This window comes from Anas acuta, chromosome W, assembly GCF_963932015.1.
Source record: "Anas acuta chromosome W, bAnaAcu1.1, whole genome shotgun sequence".
Classification (NCBI taxonomy): Eukaryota; Metazoa; Chordata; class Aves; order Anseriformes; family Anatidae; genus Anas; species Anas acuta.
In genome coordinates, this window is record NC_089016.1 from 27,716,162 (window position 1) to 27,736,560 (window position 20,399).

Consider the following 20,399-nt stretch of genomic DNA (forward strand, 5'->3'; position numbering starts at 1 on the left):
GGTTCTCCACAGGCTGTGGGCTCCGTCAGTGCAGGTCCACCTGCACCACCGTGGTCTCCTCCATGGGCTTCAGCGTGGAAACCTGCTCCACCATGGTACACCATGGGCTGCAGGGGGACAGCCTGCTTCACCATGGTCCTCACCACAGGCTGCAGGGGAACTTCAGCTCCGAGCCTGGAGCACCTCTCCCCCTCGTTCTACACTGACCTTGGCGCCTGTAAGACTGTTTCTCACTTTTCTCTCTCCCAGCTGCTGTTCCCCAGCTGTTTGTTTGTCCCCCCCCCACACATACACTTTCTTAAATATGCTCTCACAGAGGCGCAGACAATATTGCTTATTGGCTTGGCTCTGGCCAGCAGCAGGCCCCTTATCTAACATGGGGCAGCTTCTGGATTCTTCTCACAGAAGCCACCCCTATGGCCCCCCTGCTGACAAAATCTTGGCACGTAAACCCATTACACAAGGTTAAAAAAAAAAAGTTTCAATAGATATCTGAGAATGTAAACACTTCGGAGAGTGAGACAATTTCAACCCATACAAATGGATTTTTTTTTTAATTTCTTATTCTAAGATGGTCAAACATTGTAATCAGATATTCCAAGGACAAAATCTTCTGAATCTTTCTGGAGATCAATTAGTCAGTCCATGAAAAAGTCACTGTAACAGCAATCTACTTCCAGGCAATGGCCAGACAAAATAGAAAGGCTGCAATACCACATCCAAATAAAAATGAACTGATTATTACATCCAGCACCAAGTAGGGAATTACGTAAAACTGCTACCTTGGACTTCCGGAGGGCAGACTTGGAACTGTTCAGGATGCTGGTAGGGAGGGTCCCTTGGGAGTCAGTCCTGAAGGGCAGAGGGGTCCAGAAAGGCTGAACGCTCCTGAAGAAGGAAGTCTTAAAGGCGCAGGAGCAGACTGTTACTGTGTGCCTTAAGACAAGCCGGCGTGGAAGAAGACTGGCATGGCTGAACAGGGAACTTTTGCTGAGTGTCCGGGAGAAAAAGACTTTATGTCCGTTGGAAATAGGGACAGGCAACTCAGGGACAGTACAAGGAAGTTGACAGCATACATGGAGTAAATCAGAAAGGCATGAGCTCAGCCTGGCCACAGTGGTAAAGGATAACCAAAAATGTTTTTATGAATACATTAACGGTAAGAGAAGGAGAGTCTCCATCCTTTACTGGACGCAGGGAGGAATGTGACTACTAAGGATAAGGAAAAGACTGAGGTTCTCAATGCCTTCATAACATCATTCTTTACTAGTCACACCACTTATTCTCGAGGTACTCAGCCTCCCAACCTGGAAGTCTGGGACAGGGAGCAGAAGACACCTGCCCCCCCCCCCCGATTCAGGTGGAAACAGAGACCTGCTGCTCTACCTGGACTGTCACAAGTCCACAGGGCCAGATGGAATCCACCCAAGAGCCGAGGGTGCTGAGGGAGCTGGCGAATGTGATTGCTGGGCTGCTTTCCATCATCTATCAGTGGTCGTGGTCATTAGGAGAGGTCCCAGATGACTGGAGACTTGCTAATGTGATGCCCATCTATAAGAAGGGTTGTAAGGAGGACCCAGGGAACTGCAGGCCTGTCAGCCTGACCTTGGTGCCAGGAAAGGTGATGGAAGAAATCATCTTGAGTGCAATCACACAACGTGTGCAGGACAAGCAGGGGATGAGGCCCAGCCAGCATGTGTTTATGAAAGGCGGGTCCTGCCTGACCTACCACATCTTCTATGACCAGGTAACCCACCTGGTGGAGGAGAGAAAGGCTGTTGGGGAAAAGGCCCATCCTCTTTAATATTTTTATTGATGATTTGGATGAGGGAATTGAGTGCACCCTCAATAAGTTTGCAGACACCAAGTTGGGGGGAAGTGTTGAGGGACCTGGACAGGTTGGGTCGATGGGCAGAAACCAGTGGGATGAGGCTCAACATGGCTAAGTGCTGGGTCCTGCACTTTGGCCATAACAACCCCATGCAATGCTACAAATAGTTCATACTATAACAAAATAACATCTTCATAATTTGGTTTCTCTGAAAATACAGTTTGGCTAATTTCTACTCCTTGGCCTGTTGCGGGTTAAGGGTAGGAATTTCCCTGGCTCACAACACTCTTGGACCTGTAACATATCCACACTTACAAGAAAGATCAGAAGTAAGCAGTCAGAGCTCTCCAGAATGTTCAACCTCTATTCTCTGAAGAGCAAAGCAGCAACTATAACTTTCCAAAATGACTAAAAACATGCTTCCAAGTTTTAATTTTAAAAGTGCAGATGGTTACACACCCAAGGTAATCCTCTACAAAAACTATGCTCGCTATATGGACAGGAAAGACACAAGATCACCCAGTCAGTCTCTGGCATGCCACTGAAAATGAACATTTATTTCTATTTGGTTGCCTGATATTGTGGGTAGTAACTTGAAACAGAGTAACGTGTACTCTGCAGAAATGCTACCATGTCCCATTTTAACACTTCTGTAGCAATGACATAATGAGGCTGCCCAGTTAGAATGTGCATCAAAAACATTTTATTCTACACACGTATGAAAAACTGTAGTTAGAGCAACTTTTCTAACATTGTCTTCCTCCTGCAGGGAAAAACCCTTGTTTCTAGAGCCAGAAAAGTTTAAGGAAAACCATCTTTGTAGTGCTTAGCAGAGCAGCCAGGTGTTTCCCAGAAGCTTTGCTTCAAATTACTCATTTGCTAGTACAGTGGGGACTCTAGCAACATATCTACAACACAAGGAGAACACAACAGACATTTCTACTATCAAATCGATCATATGAATACAACAAGCTATCACGCTCACAGTTGGATGATATCAACAGTCCTCTGTGCTTCCCCTTCTCAGGGAGTTGTAGAGAGCAAAAAGGTTCTCTCTTATCCTTCTTTTCTCCAGGCTAGACAACCCAACTGTCCTTAGCCTCTCCTCACAGGACACGCCTTCCAACACTCTTACCAGTTTTGTTGCCCTCATATACCTTTAACAGCTACCCAGAGCTGTGAAGCCATTTGGTAGCCATTTTGTAATGAGTGTCTCTGAACAAGGAAATCATTTCAGTAGTCAGCTTAGCATTAGAAGGTGAGTAACATTTTTGGATGATTATATACAACAAAAACATGAGTGAAGCAATATAAATCCAACCCCCCTGCCATAGGCAGGGATGCCACCCACTAGATCAAGTTGCCCATGGACTTGTCCAACCTGGTCTTGAACACCTCCAGGGATGGAGCATCCACAACCTTTCTGGGCAACATGTTGCAGTGCCTCGCTACCCTTACAGTGAAGAATTTCCTCCCAATGTCTAGTCCAAATCTATCTTATTTTAGTTTAAGACCATTCCCCCTTGTCCTATCATTATCTACCTGATAATGGATGGAGTCCTTTTCCATCTATTTTATAAGACCCCTTTAAGTATTGAAAAGCTGCAAGCAGGTCTCCCTGGAGCCTTCTCTTCACCAGGCTGAACAGCCCCAACTCTCTCAGCCTTTCATCACAGAAGACGTGCTCCAGCCCCTTGATCATTTTTGTGGCCCTCCTCTGGACTCGCTCTAACAGATAAACATCCTTCTTGTGCTGGGGGCTTGTGGTGATTTTACTTAGGTGGGCAGCCAAGTTCCACCACGGCCGCTCTCTCACTCCCCCCTCCTCAAAGAGGAGGGGGGAGAAAATATGACACAAAGAGCTCAAGGTTTGAGATCAGGATGATTTAATTAAAGGGAAAGGGAATGGGAAAAAGAAAAAAAAAAAAGAAAAAACAACAACAACAAGGCCACGCGTAAGCACAGAGGGAAAGGAAGAAAAAAAAAAAAAAGTTATTCTCTACTTCCCATCAATGAGCAATGTTCGGCCACGTCCTGGGAAGCAGGACCTCAAAACACATAACAGTTGTTCGAGAGGACAGCCCCCTCCCCCATGACAGCCCCCCTTTTATTGCTGAGTGTGACATCATTTGTTATGGAATATCCCTTTGGTTGGTTTAGGTCAGCTGCCCTGGCGATGTCCCCTCCCCATCACTTGCCCACCCGCAACCTGCTGGCTCTTGGGGGCTTGGAGGGAGTCCTGATGCTGTGCCAGTACTATGCAGCAATAAACACAACACTGGAGTGATACCAGTGCTGTTCCAGCTACGAGTGCAGAGTACAGCACTGTGTGGGCTGCTTCAGGGAAAGTGACTCCATCCCAGACAGACCCAGCACAGGGCTCCAGACCTGGACACAGTACTCTAAGTGGGGCCTCACAAGGGCTGAGTAGAGAGGGACAATCACCTCCCTTGACCTGCTAGATGCAGCCCAGGATGCGGTTGGCCTTCTGGGCTGCAAGCACGCACTGCTGGCTCATGTTGAGCTTTTCGTCCACCAGAACCCCTAAGTCCTTCTCTGCAGGGCTGCTCTCCATGAGTTCTTCTCCCAGTCTGTACTCCTGGCTGGGATTGCCCTGACCCAGGTGCAGCACCGTGCACTTGTTGAACCTCATTAGGTTCAATGGACATTCAGATCCATCTCCATATGGATCCTTTATAGTTTAATAAATACAGACTTTACTTTGTTAGAGGTATCATAGTTTTAAAGGTATAAGGACTGGAGAACTGAAGAAAGATTTGGGCAACTGATTTTGTCTTTTGTTTGTCTAAGTAAAGATAACTTTCCCAGTAAACATCAGGGTTGTTCTGTGCTTACTTTAGAACACTTCAAATTCTTGTAGATTAAGCCCATTTTCTTCTATTTTGAATGTAATTTATTTAATAAAAAGTTATATTAATGAGTTTATGTTGTTTATTCAACATACTTTGAACAATAGTACAGGAACTGACAAAATACTTCATTCTGCTGTCACTGAGAGAAATTCAAAGTAGTAATCTAAATGTTGGGAAACTATCTTATAAGAAAATTACTTTTTTATTTAGAGGGTTTTCTGAGAAGCTTTGAAGATCAGATACTTTTGGACAACATTTTGTCCAAAAGAGGTTCTCAGGGTTTGCTTATTGAAGTATTTTTTTCAAAGCATAATGTACATGAAAGTATATGCAATTGCACTGGCTGTTCACAAGGTATTTCTTTTACATACCCTGGACTGTGTGGTGTTATCACAGTGAATAAGTAATTGATAAAGGTTTTCCAAGGAGACTGGCTGCAACCAGGTTAGTAGTAATCTCAGATTTAAATTTCCTGTTTGATAAGATATAGATCTCTAATAGACTGCAGTTTTAACACATAAGATGGGCATCTCAGTTACTTGCTATAAAATATGGTAATTGAAAATGTATTTTCAAACATGATAAATCATCAATTACTTTATCTTTTTTTCTTCCATTAAAAAAAAAAACAACATGCTTTTTGCAGAGCTGCAGGTTGTATGCAACAAAACACTTACGAGTATTACTGAGAGCAAATGTAGAGTTCTTCAGCAACTGGGGGATTGAGTTACTGGTGACCCAGTTACATGATAAAAATAGAACTATTTCTTCTGAAGCACTTGATATTCTAGATGAGGCATGTGAAGATAAGGTGAGCATCCTTTTCCTTTTCAGTCTATTTGTGGTATGCTACTCTGTAAAGTGTTCCACAGCCTCCTCCAGTAACAAAGTAAAACAGTAGCAAGAAGCTACTGATGGTTTGCTTTCTTGATTGTCCTTCATGGACTTCATAATACTTTGTAGACCCTATGCTGAAAAAGCTGCACTGTTAATGACAAGAAAATGTAGATGTTTGGATTATGCTTACTTTTAAATTCAGACTAATTCAGCTATTTTGATCATTATGCTTTGTATAGGAATATGTATTTAATGACAGAAGGTACAAAAAGTGGATAATATTAGGATGAGGCTAGTGCTGTTTGATACTTCTTTGTGTGAAAAACTTGTTACATCATTGCTGGCAGATTGTTGTAAATGTTATAGTTTTCAGAGTGTTATAGTGCTCAGATATTACTTACGTATTTTTAATTATTTTAGGCCAATCTTCATGCCCTTATCCAAATGAAACCAGCTCTTTCTCACCTTGGAGACAGGGGTTTGCTTCTACTCCTAAGGTAAATGTTTAATATGCTGTTTGACTTTCCACCATGGAAACAATAAGTTTTTGGCTTTTATTCAAATTATGTGATTTAAGTGGGATACTGACTAACTGGTGTTACTTTACAGGTTTCTGTCCATTCCAAAAGGGTTTTCGTATCTAAATGAAAGAGGTTATGTAACAAAACAAATGGAGAAGTGGCAAAAGGTAATACTAAGAATAAAAAGTGTGTGTTTGCTTGAAATTAGGAGGAGGAAGGATGTGAATATACAGGTTTTAGAAGGTCAAAGATAATTTAAAATATTGCACATTCACATATGTGTATTGCTCATGCCAAAATATTCCTTTAACAAGGAGTTACAGTTTCATAGCTCCTCTGTACATGTGTGCTTTTGATTTACCCAGGCCTTTTGTATAATTTTGATATTCCAGCAAATATTTTAGGAGTACAGTGACTTACTGAATTTCCAAAATAGGTTGTCATAAGATCTTGTCTAGAGAAATGTGGAAAGGAATACTACTTTTCAAGACGTGTCAACTCTGTAGCTAATTGAAGTTAAATCCAGATCTCATGAAGATAGAATTAGCCTATGCTGTTAGGAAGTAGATAGGAACACAAGACGCATTAAGAAAAAAACATTGTTGTCAGAGTAAAATAAATCTTCATACGTTCATACGTTATTTTGTGTTTTTGTTTGTTTGTTTGTTTGTTTTTGTAATTGATTGTTGGTGCTTATTTTCCTGAGGTAGTAGTTAATCATTTTGTAATACTCTCAATCCTGTGGGCCATTAGGCATTTTTTTGACTAATTTATAAGCTGTCCCTTCTCCAGGAATACTGAAATGTATGTTGGACTATTCAGATTTTTCAGATTAAAGTCAGATGTGAAATATTTCCTTCTTTCCTTCCTTTTTAATGAAATGCTATGAAATAATTATGGAATCAGTTGTTGAATTTCTGCAAACTTATATGTATGAAGTGCAGTAATTTTGGTGAGCCCCATATTCAGATCATAAAGAAATTCAGCCTTCGTTAAGAAGCACTTCAATTGGTCCTTCCTTATAAAGTATCATACTATAAAAAACATGAACCACCTAAATGTTATTGTGTCAACCTTTGTCTATCTTCTTTTAGGAATATAACTTAAAGTATGTTGAGTTGATTGAAGAAAAACTTAATGAAGCACTTACAACATATCGCAAACCTGTTGATGGTGATAACTATGTTCGTCGAAGCAACCAAAGGTGAACACTCCACAAAAATCTTCTTCATCTGAAAAAACTCAAGAGTAACTCATTGCATTACACTGCAGTGTAATTTATTTTAAAATAAAGTTTCTGAATTGCTGGGAAAGCATATGATTTTTTTTTCTACCAGATTACAGAGACCACATGTCTACTTGCCAGTTCACCTTTATGGCCAACTGGTGCACCATAAAACAGGCTGCCATTTATTGGAGTCTCAGGTGAGGATAATAACAATTTATAACTTGAAAGATATTAAAGACTATTGTAACCTGTTTTAAAGGAAAATGTTTTAAGAAATGTCATTTAAACAGTCACTGCAAAATTACTAGATTATGAAAGTCTCAAGTGTTATGGGGCCAAAAATCCGTGTCTTTCCAAAGACAGTCTTTCCATCCAGTTTCATCTAAGATTCCTTCCTGACACTAAAATATCAGAAATACCTTGCACTATCTTTCTTAAAATGGCTAGAAAAAAAAAATAGAATGGAAAGCAACTCTGCAGTAGAAATAGCTTTTTAGTCTGAGTGAATTGTATATTGATGACTAAAAATTGTGCCTATCCTTTTATGCATATAAAAACATGGAGATGAGGGAATAAAATATTTTTTCTAATATCTTGAAAATTTGAGAAAACAAACTCTAAGCCAGTTCATCATTGCTTAAATAAATTGACTTTTAATGTGAGTTTGCAAGATAATGTATTGAATTTTATTTAATAGTTGAAAAATACAAGAGAAAGCTTATATATTGCAGTGTTAACCTGATGAATCTGTTACTTTTATAAAATCTCAATTAACCTTATACATTCAGTGGTTACAGTAAAATTTTCTACCCGCATTACTGTTGCTGTTAATTTATGCTTATTATGCCAAAACTACCACTATTTATTTTAGGGTGTGTAATTTAAATTAGTGCTTTACGTTTGTTAAAAAATCAAGAGAACCTGTTTCACTGAGGTTTCCTTATCATTTTCAACTGTTTTTTTTTTTCCTTCTGTTTTTCTTCTTCAGAGTATTGTTACAGATCTGAGTTATACTGTTCGTTCCCCAATGCTGGATAAGTGGGAAGGAATTAAGCAGCTGAAAGCAGCCCTTTGGGCATTGGTTAGTAATAGATTTACAATGCTTTTGCAGCTGTTCAAGTTCTGTTACAACTTTTGATTCTGAAATAACTAAGCAAAATCCTTTAAAACTATCATTTAGCTATTTTCTCATCAAATGTGTGAAATGTTCTGAACTAACTGAAATATCAGATGAAGATTGTTCTCTGCATATATATTTATTTTGAGCTTTTTCATCATCACTTTGTCTATTTTTTATTTTTATTTATTTTTTACAAATAAAACGAACATTGCCACATGTAAGAAACTGTTAATACAGAACCAGTAATTACAACTTGCTATGTAATACATTTACTATGGCATTCCAAAATTCAGCCTTTCTGAGGGAAAGTTTGCTGCCACTGTTGACGTTTGTGAATATATGGTCATGACATCACTGGTACTGGGGATAAAATGGGGAAAACCTAGTGTTTGTGTCTATCCAAGCTAAGCTTCTAAAGCTGCTTTGCCACCTTAACTTTTTATTTGCCTCTTTTCTGTCCTCCCCAAAGTTTGTTCTGGAAAATTTGTTCAAGGTGACTATTACTGGAAGAAATAGGTAAGTAATAAAATGCCTGTGTAAGAGAAATGCAAAATAAGTAAACTAAATTCATACTGGTGACTGTAGTAGAATTGGTAAATGTGAGGAATACATAGTAGTTAATTGTGACCAGTTTTAGGTAATATACTTAGTGTCCCAAGTCCTTCACTGGATTTGCACATCTAAGAAATACCAAAAAGGAGAGAGAAGCTGCTCAATTTTCTAATACCTTTGACAGGATGTGGCTGGAAACTGTACCACGGACAAAAAACAGTGTTGAAGGTTTTACGTTGATGGTGCTGCGGATCACATCAAAATCAAAACTTATTTGACAAACTATTTTATTCCAGGGCAATATTGGATCATCAAATTGGGGTCTTAACTTGCTTCAAGAGGAGAATGTAATTCCTGATATAACGGCACTTGCCCAACATTGTGAGGTTCTCTCCGTTAGAGGGTATGTGTATTCGATTTTTAAACAAAATTTTAAAATGTTAGTTCCAGTAGGTTTTTTGATACCCTTGCTTTATTCACGTGGATATAGTTTTGCCACTTATTTGGAAATTAATTATTAAGGATTATTGATGACAGATTTTGAGAGGATTCTCAGAATTTTATAGGAAGCTTAAAAGTACAAGCAGTAAGCAAATAAAACCTATGGAAAAATATATATTACTCTTTGCCTCTTTTAAAAAGCAATTAAAACATATGTAGCATGTATCTCTGTTGGAATCAACTTAATATTTCATCATTTTTATTCAGTAACTTTTTTGAATCTTTAAGAGAGCATAAATAGATTGTCTTTTGCCTAATAGTACTACTGTATTAATGTTTTACTTTATGTATCGGGATTTTTGTAATAATTTGGTTTTATTTTTGAATAGTAGATATCTTTTAGTGTATTTCAGCTATTTTAGTGTATTTCTTAAGTTTCCATTGATTTACAAATAAAAATCAGGAATAAAAAGCTCCGTGGCAGTTTTGTGATGTTTCTGATGAATTGTTTTGTAACTGTTTCCTTTCAAAAAAGAAATAAGTTTAGTTAAATTAGATGCTATTATTGCTCTTTTTTTCTATATATACATTAAATACAGAACCTGTGTCTACGTGCTTGGTCTAATAGCCAAAACTAAACAAGGATGTGACATTTTGAAGCATCACCACTGGGATGCAGTGAGACACAGTTACAGACAGCCTTGGCCAGTGGTCCCTGATGACATGGATCAGCTCTGCAATGAACTTTCTTCTATACCCAGCACTCTTAGCTTAAACTCTGAGTCCACCAGTTCTAGGCATAACAGTGAAAGTGAATCCATGCCTTCAAGTAAGTTTTAAAAACAATTCAAGACAGAAAATAAAACAGCTTTTTGTTTTGTTATCAAGCTTTTGTCAGGATGAGGTTCAGGCAAGTGTTTTAAAGGTGATATTAGCAAGAAAGAAGACTGCAGGCAGGGGGACAGTTATATATTCAGAAAGATGTAGACAAGTGAGAGTGAAGAAAATGTCTTAGATTTACATGTCTTTAGGTGTAGAAGTAAGACATTTTAACATCAGGGTAAGTTATTAGCTTTTACGTCAAGTCATGGCAATTTACTGTAATACCCTACAAAAAATTCCATACTTAGGTATACATTATTTACTTGCTTGTCCTCAAAGGAATATATAGAAAAAAATATATAAATATACATACAGTATTGCTATATTTAGTGTTAGTTATTTATATTTGGAATTTGAATCCAGAAATATACCATATTTAGCTATCATTAAAGGAGTGTATCAGCTGCAATCCTAATAGCTACATATTTGCACTGAAATATGATAGTGTGGCTTTTCTTTTGAAGCAAGGAAACCTTCAACTCAGGTATTCCTGAAGATACTTAATTTACTGTACTAAGTTGTGAAGAAAAAAATATTGCATTGAAAGTTACAATAAACCATATACTCTACAATTTTGGCTTTTATTGAATAGCTTGCTTTTTCATGACTTAGTTGATACGCTTTGAAGAAACGTTCTTTTTCATTGACAAAAGTCTTGTATAATTTCAGGTATGTTCATCATGGAGAATGACCGTTTTGGTAGCACTAGTACATTCTTCCTAGATATTACTGAAGAAACAGAACAAATATTTTATGACAGACCTGGGCCTTCAAAAGACAAAGACCGTAGTCCCTTTCCTTTTTTTTCTTCTAGCAGACTTGTGAAAAATTGCATTCTAAACTCTCTTACTCTACCTAATAAAAAACACAGGAGCAGCAGTGATCTAAAAGGAGGAAAACTGACATCATCTGACAGTAAACCAAGCCTGAGACGAAATCGTACTGTAACAGAACCTTCCAGTAACATAGATTTTTCTGCTGGGGAAGAATTCAACCCTGTTTTCAGAGTTCCTAAAATGCAGACTTTACGATTAGAAACTTCTTTTGTTGGAAGTAAGCACGTGGAAGATACCAATAGTACCCCTAGTATTGGAGAAAATGATTTGAAGCTGCCAAAAGGTCTTGGAAATGAAATTCACCAGGAAAGTACAAGCAGAGAAAGGCTAATAGGAGATGGTACTACACAAGCACATTTCAAGAGTCGTAGCTTAAGTTTTAATACAGATACCACGACAAGTGGCATAAGCTCAATGAGCTCTAGCCCTTCAAGGGAGATTATAGGTGTGGACACTACAAATGTAAACAGTGACTGTGGAAGTTTGAGTACTGTAGTAAGCACAAAAACAGTTAAACCAAGTCACTGTTCAACACCACAGTCTAACCACCTGCCTCTCTCAAAATCAAACTCTGTGTCCCTGGTACTGCCAGGGTCTTCTCATACACTTCCTCGAAGAGCCCAGTCTCTTAAAGCTCCTTCTCTTGCTACAATAAAAAGTCTTGCTGACTATAACTTTAGCTACACAAGTTCTCGAGATGCCTTTGGTTATGCTACGCTAAAACGCTTACAACAGCAGAGGATGCATCCTTCACTGTCTCACTCAGAAGCCCTAGCATCTCCAGTAAAGGACGTGCTGTTTACTGACACTATTACCATGAAGTCTGGCAGCCTGGATTCTCGGCTAACCCTAAGCCAGTAAGAGATTATTTTGTGCTCATTTCTTTCTTCAAAGCTAGAAGAGCAATTAAATAAGAAAAATATTGTTCTAATATTTTTTCCAAATTCATCTAAAAGTGACAGTTGTTGCAGGGTACTAGATAACTTCACTTAAAGAGGTACTGATATTAGTAGAATAATATGCTAATGAGAAGTCTGAACTTCTTAAGTGCTGTAAGAGAAGCCCAGCTTACATTGCTGTACTTAGTCCCTTTAATACTGTCAGTGACAAAAGAGTATGTTTCCTTCTATTGTATTTGCTTCCTGTTTAACTCTTCTATTATTTAAACATAGTTACGTGACTAATGTTGCTGAAGTTGCAATCACAGAAAATTGCTGGTGCAGTCAGAGCTGTATTTCAGAAGACCCATTTTCTTTATGTTACTTGGAGAGGTTTTAGGGACACCATGTCTTGCCAGTATACTATACTCAAGTTCACTGTGGCATTGAGGCCAGTGGTGAGATACCGGTACCACTGTTATGAATGTGCATTTGGCTTCTAGCTACAGCAGAGCAAAGATTTCACTCCTTGGGTTTATTTTTAGATTGCAGGGTCGCCTCCTTTATTTTTGAGTAATATTAGATGGTCTGGAAACTAATTTGATAGTTAACTAAGATATCTAGCTCATGACATTGACATTGTTCCAACAGCTACAGTCAATGCTCAAAAACTTTCTCTTAATAGCTTTCCTACTCCTCAAACTTTTCCTTTCAGATCAGCTTTTAACTAATGGTTGATCTTAACAACGGGACTTCTGATTTTTATTTACAAGAAGTGAGTAATGAATGCTATGACCAGGACTAGAGGGGCTCTTCCTCCAGTCAGGCAGAGGAAAAGGACAACTGGGTTTATTGGACTGTGTGGATTTGATGGCCTGGCACATCAGACCCACAGGAGTATACAGCTCTAGTGGACACTGGTGCAGAGTGTACTCTAATGCCATAAAACTATAAAGGGGCAGAACCCATCTGTATTTCTGGAGTGACAGGGGGATCACAACAAGTAACTGTATTGGAGGTCGAAGTGAGTCTAACTGGAAATGAGTGGCAAAAGCACCCCATGACTGCTGCCTAGAGGCTTCATGCATCCTTGATATAGACTACCTCAGGAGAGGGTACTTCAAGGACCCAAAAGGGTACCAGTGGGCTTTTATAGAATCATAGAATATCCTGAGTTGGAAGGGACCCTTAAGGATCATCAAGTCCAACTCTTGACACCGCACAGGTCTACCCAAAAGTTCAGACCATGTGACTAAGTGCACAGTCCAATCTCTTCTTAAATTCAGACAGGCTCGGTGCAGTGACCACTTCCCTGGGGAGCCTGTTCCAGTGTGCAACCACCCTCTCTGTGAAGAACCCCCTCCTGATGTCAAGCCTAAATTTCCACTGCCTCAGCTTAACCCCGTTCCTGCGGGTCCTGTCACTGGTAGTATAGCTGCCTTGGAAACGGAGGATATTTAAGTTGTCTACCTTGCCTGGTCTCTTCTCCAAGAACCCTGTTGTTATGGGGTTGCTGAGGGTCAAAGAACAGCATGTGCCAATCACTACCACAACAGTGCACCAGCAGCAATATTGCACCAACAGAATCAACTGGCTGATTCTTATCCATAAACTGGTTCCTCAACTGGAGAGCCAAGGAGTGATCAGCAAGACTTGCTCATCCTTTAGTAGACCCATATGGCCAGTGCAGAAGACTAATTGACAGTGGAGTATCGTGTCCTGAATGAAGTCTCACCACCACTGAGTGCTGCTGTGCTGGACATGCTAGAACTTGAATATGAACTGGAGTCAAAGGCAGCCAAGTGGCATTCCACAATTGAAATCACTAATGCGTTGTTTCTCAGTCTCTTTGGCAGCAGAGTGCAGGACAGTTTGCTTTCACTTGGAGGGGCATCCAGTACACCTAGAATCGACAACCTTGGGGGGGGTCAGGGGGTGGGGAAACACAGCCCTACCCTTTGCTATGGACTGATCCAGACTGCCCTGGAACAGGGAGAAGCTCCTGAAAACTAGCACTACATTGATGACATCATTGTGTGGGACAACACAGCAGAAGACATTTTTGAGAAAGGGAAGAAAATAGTCCAAATTTTTCTGAAAGATGGTTTTGCCATAAAACAAAGTAAGGTCAAGGGACCTGCACAGGAGATCCAGTTTTAGGAATAAAATGGCAAGATGGTTGTCGTCAGATCCCAATGGATGTGATCAACAAAGTAACAGCTATGTCTCCACCAAATAGCAAAAAGGAAACAAAAAATTTCTCAGGCATTGTGGCTTTTTGGAGAATGCACATTCCAAATTACAGTTTGACAGCAAGCACTCTCCACCAAGTGACCTGGAAGAAGAACAATTTCAAATGGGGCCCTGAGCAATGACGAGCCTTTGAACAAATTAAACAGGGAATATCTCATACAGTAAGTAACCCTTGGGCCAGTACAGGATGGACAAGATGTAAAACATGCTCTACACTACAGCCAGGAGAATGGCCCCACTTGGAGCCTCTGGCAGAAAGCACTGGGGAGATCTGAGGTTGATATTGGCAGCATATGAAGGTGTTTGCACTGCTTTGGAAGTGGTTGGTACTGAAGCACAGCTCCTCCTGGCAACCCCGACTGCTGGTGCTGGGCTGGATGTTCAAAGGAAGGGTCCCCTCTACACATCATGCAACTGATGCTATGTTGAGTAAGTGGGTCGCACCGATCACACAGCGGGCTCAAATGGGAAACCCCAGTCACCTAGGAATCTTAGAATGATCATGGACTGGCCAGAGGGCAGGGATTTCAGAATATCACCAGAAGAGGAGGTGATGTGTGTTGAAGAGGCCCCACTGTATAACAAGCTACCAGAAAATGAGAAGAAATATGCCCTGTTCACTGATGGGTCCTGTCGTATTGTGGGAAAGCATTGGAGGTGGAAGGCTGCTGTATGGAGTCCTACACAACGAGTTGCAGAAGATGCTGAGGGAGAAGGTGAATTGAGTCAGTTTGCAGAAGTGAAAGCCATCAATCTGGCTTTAGATATTGCAGAATGAGAAAAGCGTCCAGTTCTCTATCTCTATACTGATTCATGGATGGTATGCTGTGGTTACAACACAGATTACAGATCAGCTTTTAACTAATGGTTTGGATTTTCATATTGCTATTGAAAGGGAAAAGACATTTTCTATCACTGTTTTTTACCTAAACGTCTTTTATCACATGAGAGAAAGGGGAGAAATTACCAGTACATTAGTCACTTCCTGAGTGCATGGAACAGCAAGTGCCTTGTCCCTGAATTGCATTCCACATAGCCAGTTGTGTGTATATAGTACCTGTTTGTTATCGCTTGTTTTCCTACTGATTAAGAGCAACATTGTCCTGGTTTCAGTTAGGACAGAGTTAATTTTCTTCCTAGTAGCTGGTAGAACGCTATGTTTTGGCTTAGGATGAGAAGAGTGCTGAAAACACGCTGATGTTTTAATTGTTGCAGAGCAGTGCTTACACCAAGCCAAGGACGTTTCAGCTTCTTATGCTGCCCTGCCAGCAAGGAGGCTGGGGGTGCACAAGGAGCTTCGCGGGGACAGAACCAGGACAGCTGACCCAAAATGGCCAAAGGGATATCCCATTCATATGTACTGTGCTAAACAATAAAAACAGTGGGGAATTGGCTGGGGGGACATCTGTTGCTTGTTGTCTGGTTGGGCATTATCAGGTATTGAGCAATTGTGTTGTTTATTAATCACTTGCTTTGTTTATTCTTTTTGTTGTTGTTGTTTGTTGTTTTCCTTGTCCTTTTTTTCCCCTTTCTTGTTAAATTGTCCTTATCTTGGTCCATGAGTTCTTGCAATACTCTTTCAAATTTCTCCCCCATACCAGTTGTAGGTGGAGTGAGCAAACAGCTGTGTGGCATTTAGTTGCCTGCTGGGTTAAACCACAAGAATTTTGCCATGCATAGTTAGCACTTTTAGCACTTTTATCTTCTTATTCAATTTTATTTTTTTTTAATACAACCTATAGTATGACTTTCTAGGTGTGTTTTTTTTTCCTTTTAAAACAAATTGAGGAATAATGATGATGAAAATGATGGAGAAGTCTGTCATGTTATATTAGCACTTATCTGGTCATCTTTGAATAGGATGCTTTATTCACTGCATAGACAATCTAGTTTAGCTTGTTTAGTATAAAGTTTTCATAGGCTTTTATCTTCAATGAGAACTAAAATGAGAGGTGGCCGAATGAGATTTGCATCTGATCAGCAGATTGATCTGATCAGCTGACTCTGATCAGCATTGAAGATATGTTCTCGCCTCGCCGGGGCGATCGGCTCCGGGGCAGACGCGTTCTGCAGCGGAGCGGGGGATCGAGACGGGTAGGGCTTTTTTTCCGGCATCAAGGCCACTCGAGGCAGCTGAGGGAGCTGCCAGGACCCGGTAGCCCTCGTGAGGGAGGCTGACGAGGCGTAGGCGGAGCCAGCAGCGCCCTCTCCCCTGACATTCAAAGGCAGCCCCTAGGGAGCACAGCGATTAGGACGGGCAGTCAGGGTGTGGCGCGGCAGTTCGCATGGGCAGGGAGATTTCGAGATGGCAGAGCATCCCTCCCCACTCAGAACAGCTCGTCTACCGGCTGTCTACCTATAGCTAGACTGCCATGGTCTGCGCTAGGCAGAAAGCTCTTTCTAGAAAGTCTGTGGTGACCCAGACAGAGTGCCTGCTCAAAAGTGTGGCAGTTCAGGTCTCTGGATGCACGGAGTGCCTGAGCCTGTTGCTGCCATCTGAGGGTGGCAGAGAGACTGTGTGTGTGAGGTATGAGAAGTTGGATGACCTGGTCAGCCTGGTGGCAGAGCTCAAGGAGGAGGTGGAGAGATTAAGGACCATCAGGGAGTGTGAGCAGGAGATAGACTGGTGGAGCAACTCCCTGCTAGGCCTGAAGGAAAGGCGCCAGGGTGAGACACCTCAAACAATGGTAGACCCTCTGCCCTGTTGCTGTTGGACAGAGGGAGGGGACCTAGGAGATAAAGAGGAATAGAAACAGGTCCCTGCTTGGTGTCACAGGCAACCCCCCCCTACCAGCCTCGCCTTCCCAGGTGCCCTTACACAACAGGTTTGAGGCCTTGGAGCTTAAGAGACTGGTGGGTGAAGATGAGGTCGAAAGTCCACCCAGGAGGATGCCTAGGGCAAGGAAGTTGACTCCACGCCTCAAGACTGTCTCCACTAAGAAAGAAAGAAGGGTAATTGTTGTAGGCAACTCCCTTCTCAGGGGAACAGAGGGCCCTAATTGTCGGCCTGACCCTACCAGTAGGGAAGTGTGCTTGCCTCCCTGGGGCCCAGGTCGGGGACATTGCCAGAAACCTTCCTAACCTGATTCACCCCTCTGATTGCTATCCTCTATTGATAATCCAGGCTGGTGGCAATTAAATTGTTGAGAGAAGCCTGAAGGCTATCAAACAGGACTTTAGAGGACTGGGACGATTAGTAGATGGAGCGGGAGTGCAGGTGATGTTTTCTTCCATCCCTACAGTGGCAGGGAGGGGTACAGAAAGGATATGGAAAGCCCACCTGATAAACACGTGGCTCAGAGGCTGGTGCCAATGCAGAAATTTTGTGGTTTTTGACCGCGGGGCACTTTACTCAGCACCCGGCCTGATAGCTGCAGACGGGGTGTGTTGCCAGGGCCCTTCCAGTCACTGTTCAGGGTCTGGCTAGATATGGGTACTAGCCCAGGGGCAGGCAGGGTTCATTGAGAGGGCTTTAAACTAGGTAAGTAGGGGACAGGGATGAAATAAGGCTTGTTAGTGGTGTTCCAGGGGCATCCACGTCAGTGCTGGGGGAGAAGGCAATGGTCCAACTGAAGTGCATCTATGCTAATGCATGCAGCATGGGTGACAAACAGGAGGAGCTGGAAGCCATCGTGCAGCAGACAGGCTATGACTTGGTTGCCATCACAGAAACGTGTTGGGACCATTCCCACGACTGGAGTGCTGCAATGACTGGCTATGGGCTCTTCAGAAGGTGACAGGCAGCACAGAAAGGGTGGTGGTGTGGCTCTCTGTATTAGAGAGTTTTTTGATGTTGTGGAACTTGAGTCTGGGAATGATAAGGTTGAGTCCCTATGGGTTAGGATCAGTGGGAAGGCCAACAAGGCAAGCATCCTGGTGGGGGTCTGTTATAGTCCACCGAACCAGGATGAGGAGACGGATGAGGCATTCTACAAGCAGCTGACAGAAGTCATGCAATCACCAGCACTTGTTCTCATGGGGGACTTCAACTTCCCAGACATATCCTGGAAATACAATACAGCTCAGAGGAAGCAGTCTAGGAGGTTTCTGGAGAGTGTGGAAGATAGCTTCCTGACGCAGCTGGTTAGTGAGCCTACCCGGGGAGGTGCCCCGCTAGACCTTCTGTTCACAGAGAAGGACTGGTGGGAGATGTGGTGGTTGGGAGCTTTCTTGGGCAGAGTGACCACAAAATGGTAGAGGTCTCTATTCTTGGCGAAGTCAGGAGGAGGATCAGTAAAACTGCTACCTTTGATTTCTGGAGGGCAGACTTTGAGCTGTTCAGGACACTGGTTGACAGAGTCCCTTAGGAGGCGGTTCTGAAGGGCAGAGGAGTCCAGGAAGGTTGGGCATTCTTCAAGAAGGAAATCTTAAAGGCTCAGGAGCAGTCTGTCCTCACATGCCCAAAGACAAGCCAGCGCCGAAGAAGACTGGCCTGGCTGAACAGACAGTTGTGGCTAGAGCTTAGGAGAAAAGAGGGTTTATGAACTTTGGAAAATAGGGCAGGCCACTTAGGAGGACTGTAATGATGTTGTAAGGCTGTGCAGGGACAAAATTAGAAAGGCCAAAGCTCATCTGGAGCTCAATCTGGCCACTGCTGTTAAAGATAACAAAAAATGTGTTTTATAAACACAAAAAGGAGGACTAAGGAGAACCTCCATCCTTTACTGGATGCAGGGGGAAACTTAGTGACAAGAGATGAGGAAAAGGCTGAGGTGCTTAACATTTTCCTTTCCTCAGTCTTTAGTGGCAAGACCAGTTGTTCTCTGGATACCCAGTACCCTGAGCTGGTGGAAGGGGAGCAGGATGTGGCCCTCATAATCCATGAGGAAATGGTTGTCAACCTGATACAGCACTTAGATGTATGGAAGTCAAGGGGGCCGGATGGGATCCACCCTAGGGTACTGAGAGAACTGGCAGAGGAGCTGGCCAAGCCACTTTCCATCATTTATCAGCAGTCCTGGCTATCGGGGGAGGTCCCAGTTGACTGGTGGCTAGCAAACGTGACGCCCATCTACAAGAAGGGTTAGAGGGTAGACCCGGGGAGCTATAGGCCTGTCAGTTTGACCTCAGTGCCAGGGAAGCACATGGACCAGATTGTCTTGAGTGTCATCTTGCAGCACTTACAGGGCAACCAGGTGATCAGGCCCAGTCAGCATGGGTTTATGAAAGGCAGGTCCTGCTTGACGAACCTGATCTCCTTCTATGACAAAGTGGCGCGCTTAGTGGATGAGGGAAAGGCTGTGGATGTGGTCTACCTTGACTTCAGTAAGGATTTTGACACTGTTTCCCACAGCATTCTCCTCAAGAAACTGGCTGCTCTTGGCTTGGAATGGCATACGCTTCGTTGGGTTAAAAACTGGCTGGATAGCCGGGCCCAAAGAGTTGTGGTGAATGGAGTCAAATCCAGTTGGAGGCCGGTCACTAGTGGAGTCCCCTAGGGCTCAGTACTGGGGCCAGTTCTCTTTAATATCTTTATCGATGATCTGGATGAGGGGATCGAGTGCACCCTCAGTAAGTTTGCAGATGACACCGAGCTAGGTGCGTGTCTGTCTGCTTGAGGGTAGGAAGGCTCTGCAGGAGGATCTGGATAGGCTGGACCGATGGGCTGAGGTCAACTGCATGAAGTTCAACAAGGCCAAGTGCCGGGTCCTGCACCTGGGGCGCAATAACCCCAAGCAGAGCTACAGGCTGGGAGATGCGTGGTTAGAAAGCTGCCATGCAGAGAAGGACCTGGGAATACTGGTGGATAGTCAGCTGAATATGAGCCAGCAGTGTGCTCAGGTGGCCAAGAAGGCCAACAGCATCCTGTCTTGTATCAGAAGCAGTGTGGCCAGCAGGTCTAGATTGTCCCCCTGTACTCAGCTCTGGTGAGGCCGCACCTCGAGTACTGTGTTCAGTTTTGGGCCCCTCGCTACAAGAAGGACATGGAGGTGCTCAAGCGAGTCCAGAGAAGGGCGACGAAGCTGGTGAGGGGGCCTGGAGAACAAGTCTTATGAGGAGCAGCTGAGGGAGCTGGGTTTGTTCAGCCTGGAGAAGAGGAGGCTCAGGGGCGACCTTATTGCTCTCTACAGGTACCTTAAAGGAGGCTGTAGCGAGGTGGGGGTTGGCCTGTTCTCCCACGTGCTTGGTGACAGGACGAGTGGGGGA

The 20,399-nt window shown here is 42.6% G+C and overlaps 2 protein-coding genes across 4 annotated transcripts in view; one reads left to right on the forward strand and one right to left on the reverse strand.

The window, feature by feature from the left end:
• Positions 1-20,399, reverse strand: part of DYM (dymeclin) — a 432,971-nt gene that overhangs the window by 178,985 nt on the left and 233,587 nt on the right. The gene's annotated exons all lie outside the window — the stretch shown is intronic.
• The window catches only part of LOC137846698 (rapamycin-insensitive companion of mTOR-like), a 223,762-nt gene that overhangs the window by 171,174 nt on the left and 32,189 nt on the right, over positions 1-20,399 (forward strand). For all 3 annotated transcript variants that reach the window (XM_068664770.1, XM_068664772.1, XM_068664773.1), the window contains 9 exons: positions 5,351-5,515; positions 5,962-6,038; positions 6,151-6,229; positions 7,157-7,266; positions 7,400-7,487; positions 8,279-8,371; positions 9,259-9,365; positions 10,003-10,232; positions 10,955-11,978. In XM_068664770.1, the coding sequence (XP_068520871.1) occupies positions 5,351-5,515; positions 5,962-6,038; positions 6,151-6,229; positions 7,157-7,266; positions 7,400-7,487; positions 8,279-8,371; positions 9,259-9,365; positions 10,003-10,232; positions 10,955-11,978 (1,973 nt within the window). The remainder of the gene's footprint in view (positions 1-5,350; positions 5,516-5,961; positions 6,039-6,150; positions 6,230-7,156; positions 7,267-7,399; positions 7,488-8,278; positions 8,372-9,258; positions 9,366-10,002; positions 10,233-10,954; positions 11,979-20,399) is intronic.